Source organism: Telopea speciosissima, chromosome 6, assembly GCF_018873765.1.
Source record: "Telopea speciosissima isolate NSW1024214 ecotype Mountain lineage chromosome 6, Tspe_v1, whole genome shotgun sequence".
Lineage (NCBI taxonomy): Eukaryota > Viridiplantae > Streptophyta > Magnoliopsida > Proteales > Proteaceae > Telopea > Telopea speciosissima.
In genome coordinates, this window is record NC_057921.1 from 61,231,880 (window position 1) to 61,240,506 (window position 8,627).

Sequence of the window (8,627 nt, forward strand, 5' to 3'; positions counted from 1 at the left end):
AATTGAGGAGTTATCTGTGGAAGGTTTTCTCTACACAAAGGAAAGGGAGATGGGTCCCTGCTGTCATCCTTATCATATATTACAGAATTGGATTCACCTAATTTCTTTCCATTCATAGACTTCCTTAGATTGTGGATTGTGCGCTGGTGCCTTATCATTTGAACTGTTGCTGATGGCGAGAGATTTCCTCTCATAAGCCCTACCAAGTATCACCACTTCTGAGGCAAAATCCATTGCAACCTTGAATCTCAATGATTTAACTGTTTGACTACTATTTGCAAATAGCTAGATTGCCTCATGGATTTTACAGTTTTGAGTTTTATGTTCTTCAAATCCAATTTTGCAGTTTATTTAATTTAATGTAATAACAATAATAAATAAATAAATAAAGAAACAAATTAAGAGAATACTGGTGATGGACTAGAATGCCTCATGGATTTTACGGCCTAGCTCGGTCCCAATAAACACTTCAAAACCCACCTTCACCGAGTCAGAAAGAGGCTGCTTCCCAATCCTCTTATTCTTTCATCGGGTTAGAGTAAGAGACGGTTAACTGTCTCTTTTACTACCATTGACTTCTTTGAGTCCTACTCACTTTTTTCTTTCTTCTTTTTTGAACTGGACTAGTCCTTCTCAAATGTTCAAGATTCCAGTTGCGTGTGTGAGAGTTGTTGGTCTAGCTGACAGTATATTGCTAGCATACCCAATATTTTCCCAAATTTAATATTAAATCAATTTACATCATTCCGTAGAAATCCTATGGTCGGAATTGCCTCGTCACCCTTTCATGTGGTATACCGAGGTGTGAGTTCATAGATCTATATAGTGGAATGCATGGTCCAATTAGAAACACATGTAAAAAAAAAAAAAAAAAAAACATATGATTGTGGTGGCGGTGGCGGTGGCGGTGGCGGTGGCAATAGGAATAAGGAGAAGAAGAGCAGCAGAAGCAGAGAGGAAAGGGTGGAGAGAGAGGGGGAGTGGGTAGTGATGATCATGCGGGGAAGAGGATGGTGTGGGATGGGGCTGCACGGCAGTAATGATGGTAATGGTGGGTGGCGGTGGTGATTGCGGCAATGGTGGTTGTAGTGGTGGTGGTGAATTGGGGTATAATTGAAAATATCAATATTAGTATCTTAATTATAATTTACAAGCTTTGGGTATCTACAGTGCATTTTTTACAAACATTAGGTACCTCAATTATCATTGTTTATCTTATTTTGATTGAGGATAAAATTGGGAGGAACAGGCTTTGTCATTTGGAATTCAAAAGGATGTATTTTTTCTATTGTATCAGAATCTTTCAGCTTCTCCTCAGTTCACCATTAGGGTAGATCTTCTTGAAGCAATTTTTGAAGGCATTCTTCTTTTGGAAGTTGAAGTGGACATTTTGGATGTTTCCAACCTGATGATCAACACTAAGCTTCCTCGTCCTATCCAAGAATCAAACACTATACATGACATAAATCACCTTTCTTCTTGTTTCATCTCCAGTAATTTTCTTTTCATTCCTAGGGAGATTAACAGTGTGGCTAACTCCCTGGTTAAAAATGCCTAGGACAAATGCCTAGGACAGTTTGGCGTGAGTCCAAACTCTTGGTTGTCTGATATCTATAAATTAAACACCTTGCAATCTTCTCGCACTAATAAATGAGTTTCTTTCAATCCACCAAAAAGAAAAAAAAAAAAAAATGTTTCCCAAAACATAATATTATTTGATTTATTTCATTTCACTCATGCATTACACGTTAGTTATAATTCTCGAAAATAACAAAGACAAAGAAGGCTTGATTAGGAAGGAAAAAAAATTGGTAAAAATGGAAGAGTAAAGAGAGTCAAAGATATGCATGGCGATGGATGGATGGATGGATGGATCGATCAGTAGATGAATTCTGTAATGGCCTTGAACAGATCCTCACACTTCTCTGGTTCAAAGAGTTCGATAGAATGAGGAGCCTTTTCATCGTAGAACTCCACGAAATTGACTCCACTCCCTTCCAACATCTTCATAAACTCTATCTGATGGTCCATCAACGAGTCTTCTCCACCGATTATAATCAAGCAACTCTGGCTTTTCAACGCTTCGATATCCGATTTTGATAACCCTTTCACCATAGGGTTACAATAATCGTGATTACGATCGGTGCCGATTGGCAAAGACAACTCCCACATCAGGTCCGTCGTTGGATACGGCACGAGCGGATCGTTTATCTTTCTCAGCTCTGATTCTGTCCTTTGGACCCCACCGAAGAATGGCTGACTCAGTATCAATCCACTGATCTTCACTGGCTTAAGTTGATCTAATCCCAAACTCCACAACCGCAATCCCACATTATACACCATATTCCCACCTGCACTGCCTCCCATGATGAAACACTTTGAGAAATCCACGTAATCCCTCAACCAAGGCTCACCGTTGGATTGATCTGAGGCTTGATTCTTGACCCACTGGACTGCTTCGACGCCGTCTTCGTATGCCGCGGGGAGGCGGTGCTCTGGAGCAAGACGGTAATCGACGGAGACGATAATGGCGGAGAGTTCACGAGCCATGCGGATGCATAGTTCATCGAAAGGTACAGAAGCGACCCTGCAAAGGATGAAACCACCGCCATGAAAGTAGATTATTAGAGGCAGATTGGAATGTTTGGTAACGTTTTTAGGGCGATAGATTCTGACGGATGTGTTTTTGGCCGCATTTAGACGAACGTCTTTCGTTAACACATCGGCATCGACGCCGTCACCAGTGGCTGGCACTTCGGGGAATTGGGGCATTTTGATTGTTCCGTCAGGGTTTTTGAGGAAAATGAGTCGTGGGTAGGCATCAACTGGCATAGATTGATATCCCATGATTCTTCTTCTTCTTCTTCTTCTTCTTCTTCTTCAATCCGTGATAATGGGATTTTATACTACATGGGAGAGAGGGGGCTTCGCAGAAAAGTGACACCTAAGATATAAGGCACACGCACATGCAACCTCTCTCGTGAACGTCAGATTCGTACAAATTTTGGAACCCACCTACACATTCACGTCTTTTTTTCTCCACGCCTACGAGGCTACGACTTATAGGTTTTACCGATCGTCATGAACGCCTTCTATACATCATCGTCCCCACCGTTTAAGAAGACCGGAACAACGTTAACCGTCTAAGAGTTTCCCATATCAATAGTAAAATTGTCAAGACTGTCTTAAATTCTTTTAAAACGAAGGCGAAAATTCATGTCAGATTGATATAATTTCTGGTGCTTTTTCGTGTAAATAACTTTTAATCCAACGATAACAAACTTTGGGATCCACCTACTCATTCATAGTCTTTATTCCTCATTTCCTCCTCATTTCCTCCTCATTTACGAGGCTACGACTTATAGTCTTCACCGAGCATCATGAACGCCTTCTATAGCTATAATCTGGCATGAGCTTCATCGACCGATGGATTAGTGATCAAGGAAAATAGGAAAATAGGAAAATAAGAAAATAAGAAAATATTAGAGATAACGTGTTACATCTATTAGATAAAAACGAAAATTACAAGATAGGTAGGTCACAAATTTGTTTTATATCCAATACTTTTCATTTTGAAAAGATTTAGTCAATTCCTAAAATTAGTTATACTCATGCCATGCAATAGGGGTGTCAACGGGCCAGTTTGGGCCAGTTTCGGTTTGGGCTTTTCGATTTCGGTGTGACTTTTATAGAAATCGAAACCAAACCATTAAGAAATATTTGGTTTCGGTGCGGTTTGGTTTCGTGTCGGTTTCGATTTATGATAATGGGTTGATGTCGGTTTGGATTCGATTTGGTACCTGTTTTATATAACTAGTAAGGTCCGGTTAGTGCTAATTTTTCTTCTCTTTCTCTTTTAAGTACATAAAATATTTCAAATACAATGCATCTTTGTATCCTATGTCCTATGGCCTATGGATACAATTGGTTGGGTAATCACTAACAAACGATATGAGATAAAGTGAGAAACTATCACAACACATTTAGGGGGCAATGGGGCATTAGGCATTTACTGATTTATTCATTTATCGGGTCAGGTCAGTTCGGTTTGGGTTCGGGCCTAATGGTTCGGGCTACCGGTGCACCGTCGGGCTAGCCCAAACCAAACCAAACCGTTTGCCTTTCTGGATCCACAAACCGAACCAAACCATTAAGAGTTCGGTCCGTTGTGGTCCGGACTCGTTCGGGCTGGTTCGGGCCGGTTTCATCGGTTCGGGTTGGGTATTGACACCCCTACCATGCAAGAACAATATAAAAGTAAACTTTCAAAATTTTCCCAAAATTCTGTTTTAAACCTTTAAACCACGATGGGAAAAATTGGAGGGAAGGGGCGCACAATTTTCTCTACCTATTTTTATTTTTATTTCATTTTTTATTATTTCTCATTCTTGTTTTTTATTATATGTAGAGAGGGTATTTTGGAACATCCAAAAACCCTAGGATGGTGGGTGAACCATCGTCTTTTATATATATATATATATATATATATATATTTTATGTTTTTAATATGTTTCTATTATTTTCTATTCCAACAATTTTTATTGTCTCTCACTTTTGGTTTTTTTTTTTATTCGAGTTTCCTTCCGCCAATTGTGAATTAGATATCATTTACCGTAGGGCGTGGGAATAAGTATTGGGAGGGTATTTTGTAACATACAAAAATCCTAGGAGGGGTTGGAAAACCCTAGACTGGTGGGTGAACCATCGTCTTTTTTTATTTTATTTTATTTAGTATATTTCTATTGTTTTCTACTCCAACAATTAAGATGTACTTCCCTTCGGATTCGATGCTATATCTTTGATTTTATTTTTTTTAGGGGATAATAACCACTTTGATTTCTACTCCTGCAATTAAGGTGCATTTTCATCAGTGATGTTATGTACAATAGTCCCACATCGATTCTGTAAAGGCTTGGATGTGGGCATATATAATATTGGGTTCCCTCCCCTTGTAGACCAATTTATGAGGGTGAGTTCTTCCAATCATATCATTTGAGTTTTTAAAATAGTTAAACAAGGATGGGAAAATTTTGGATTTTTTTTAAAAAAAATTTTATTCTAACGTGGCATGAGTACTAACCAACTTTGGGATTAGTAAATCTTTTTTAAAATAGAAAATAGTTTGTGTTAAAATAGAAAATAGTTTATGTAAAACAAATTTGAAACTTACTTATCTTGTAATTTCCATTCTTATTCTATTTATAGAAATGTGGGATGTCTCTTTGTAGACTTTCCTAATCTAAGGAGCACTATTGGCTGGACTGTCAATTAGATTGCTATTGCTGAGCCGATGGTTAGTGTAGCAATCTTCTTCATAAGGTAATGGATCTTGACACTGTGTACAAGAGATTGGAATCTATTTTGAATTTTGGATGTCAATCTTTGCTTAGTCGATAATGAGTTGAAATTATCTCTAACAATTGGAAAGTCAGGTTTTTTAACTCGACTCATTTTTTTAGAAAACCTAGTGACTTGGTCTGGTGAAACCGAATCACAATTTTTTTTAATTTTTTAAAATACAATAAATATATATAAATTAATATAAAATCATAAAATAGAATTAAACATTTCATCATTGATAACTCTCCTACCCTTCCCCTTCCTATCTAACTACCGATCATTGTTGGATTTCTCTAGGAATAAATAAGAATATAAGATAGTTGGGCTATCTAAAAAACTGATAATTTGTGTCTTATACTCAAAAAACTGCGCCTCGTCTCCTTTTCCGTCTTCTTGGACCGGTGAACCGGTGAACGTGAAGGTGTAAATCTCTCTCTCTTCTGATAATTTGTGTCTTATACTCAAAAAACTGCGCCTCATCTCCTTTTCCGTCTTCTTGGACCGGTGAACCGGTGAACGTGAAGGTGTAAATCTCTCTCTCTCTCTCTCTCTCTCTCTCTCTCTCTCTGAATCGAAAAGAAAAAGTTTGCCTTTGTGTCCGGCAACTTCCATCAGCTCCACAATTAACTACCGTGTCAATTACGAGTCAAGTCGCTCATAAATTTTATAGTCATCTTACCTGATCGAAAAATTCCGTCAGCCACTTCCGTCAGCTTCACAGCTAAGCGTGTAAAATACGAGTCAAGTTCCAACACTTTTAAAAACAAAAAACAAGAAAACAGCTATGGACCAAGTCTCACAAAAACAAATTCAACCAAATCAGATGGTCACATCTCCGTTTTTTTCCAAAGGATTTTGGAATCTTAGAAAATAATCTCATAGGTTTTTCACCACCCAACTGGAAAAATGTCACATGGGATCTAGATGATTGGACTGTAAGACCCATGAGGCTCATCAGTCCTTCCATTTCCAAGCTCATGGTGTGCATCCTCAAAGCAGGCTTGGTATGCTTTGTTTGTGAACTATTACACATAATGACACATTTTCTCTATTTTTCACTTTATTTTTAAAAATCTATCTCTTAGGTACATATGGAGATGACCTAACAACATATTACATAATTAGTAATGTTATATCATGTATTTAATGCTTATATTTAATACCAAGTTTAATGTTTGATGTTTCTGAGGACAACTGCTAGCACAATTAGTTGATGGATAAGGTAGTAGAGCCTTGCCCTTAGGTGCTCTCAGCTTCTAGACCCTGCTCCTCACCTGGTATCCACCCCCACCCCCTCTGTTATCGAATCCCCCTTTGTAACATAAAAAATTTGATGTTTCCTAGTCTATAGCTGGTTCATTTAGCTGTGCATCCCTTTTTTTTTTTTTTTTTTTTTTTTTTTTTTTTCTATAAGCTTAAGCTTTTATTTAAATCGTGATTTTGAGGCTCATTTGCTTGCTAATAGCGCTATAAAGATCTCCTTAGCTTCTTTTAATTGAATGATTTTGTCCTATTTGGTAGAATAATTTTTTTCACCATCAATTAGATTAAGATTAAAGTTCAGGAACTTACATAATCACATAACTCGATGGTTGGTTCCCCACTCCTTTTAATATATGGAGGAGGTAATTAATTAATGGTTTTAATTGGGTATTAATATAGTGTATATTGCAGCTAGATAAGATCACATTTTCTTTTAAGGATTTTTTTATTTATAATCTTAGTTCTTGGCAAGCCAATAACGACCATTTTTAATTGTTCTTATTCAATTCTAATGTGAATCTCAATTCATTAATGCTAATCAATTATTCTATTAATTAATTTTTTTTTAATGAAAGTGTAATCACACAAACCACACACCATTTTGGAAGGTTGCCATTCTTTACCAACCTTCCAAAATCAACTATTTTGTAGTACACAATTTTATAATTTTCCACCCCCAAGTCCCAATAATGTAATTTTGGAGGTATATGGATTGATCCACCAACCACCCACTCTGAGAAGATGCTCTCTCTGCAAGTCAAATTAGTGTCAGGATCCTTTGTAGTACCGGCGGGGTGGCGGTTCACATCCGACAATACAATAGAGGCCAGGTGGCACACATGGCACACATGGCCTCTGCTGTGCCGCCGGATGTGCACCGCCGCCCCGCCGTTACTGCAGAGTACTTTAATACGTCAAATTATTATATTCCATGAACTTGGTGGAAGTGCACCAAACACTTACTTCAGAATATTTTTTTTTTTTGGTAATGACTTCAAAACCCACACAAGATTTAACAATTTTAAAATTACCATGCCCTCCTCTTAATTTTTATTTTAGCAGAATTCACCTCGGTCACATCTGTCATGACCGTCTATACCTTTCTTAAGATAATACCCTGGCCTGGATTATCAAGTCATCCCGTCTTATTAGTTCAAATCTGAATTTGAAGTACATGCATTTAACTGGGTCTGATCAATAGCGTACTTAATTGACTACTGCTATGTCCAGAATCCACCTCGGTCACAACTATCATGGCCGCTGGCCTGGATTATCAAGTCATTCTGTCTTATTAGTTCAAACCTGAATTTAAAGTACATGCATTTGACTAGGTCTAATCAATAGCGTACTTAATTGATTACTGCTAGGTCCAGAATCCACCTCGATCACAACTATCATGGCCGCTGGCCTGGATTATCAAGTCATTCTGTCTTATCAGTTCAAACCTGAATTTGAAGTACATGCATTTGACTGGGTCTAATCAATAGCATACTTAATTGACTATTGCTAGGTCCAGAATCCACCTCGGTCATATCTGTCATGGCCGTGATCGTCTAGACATTTCTTAAGATAAATACCCTAGCATGGATTATCAAGTCTTTCGGTCTTATTAGTTCAAACCTGAATTTGAAGTATATGCATTTGACTGGGCCTGATCAATAGCGTACTTAATTGACTACTGCAAGGTCCAGAATCCACCTCGATCACATCTGTCTTGGCCGTCTAGATTTTTCTTAAGATAAATACCCTGATCTGGATTATCAAGTCATTCTGTCTTATTAGTTCAAACCTGAATTTAAAGTACATGCATTTGACTGGGTCTAATCAATACCGTACTAAATTGACTACTGCTAGGTTCAAAATCCACCTCGGTCACATCTGTCATGGCCGTCTAGACCTTTCTTAAGATAAATACCTGACCTGGATTATCAAGTCATTCTGTCGTATTAGTTCAAACCTGAATTTGAACTACATTCTAAAGGATCAGTCCGATTCTAAGCTATTCTCAATGGATTTCCTTGAAG

At 37.8% G+C, this 8,627-nt stretch overlaps 1 protein-coding gene across 1 annotated transcript; it reads right to left on the minus strand.

Moving 5' to 3' along the window:
- Window positions 1-1,874: 1,874 nt before the first annotated feature.
- Window positions 1,875-2,847, minus strand: LOC122666018 (probable carboxylesterase 8). The gene has a single exon (XM_043862134.1). It carries the CDS (start codon window positions 2,845-2,847, stop codon window positions 1,879-1,881), a length of 969 nt encoding a protein of 322 aa, XP_043718069.1. The 3' UTR covers window positions 1,875-1,878.
- Window positions 2,848-8,627: the final 5,780 nt, after the last annotated feature.

What these genes read in the sequence shown, in the direction of transcription:
- LOC122666018 (XM_043862134.1), bottom strand. Translation starts at nt 2,847, where the DNA reads ATGGGATATCAATCTATGCCAGTTGATGCCTACCCACGACTCATTTTC.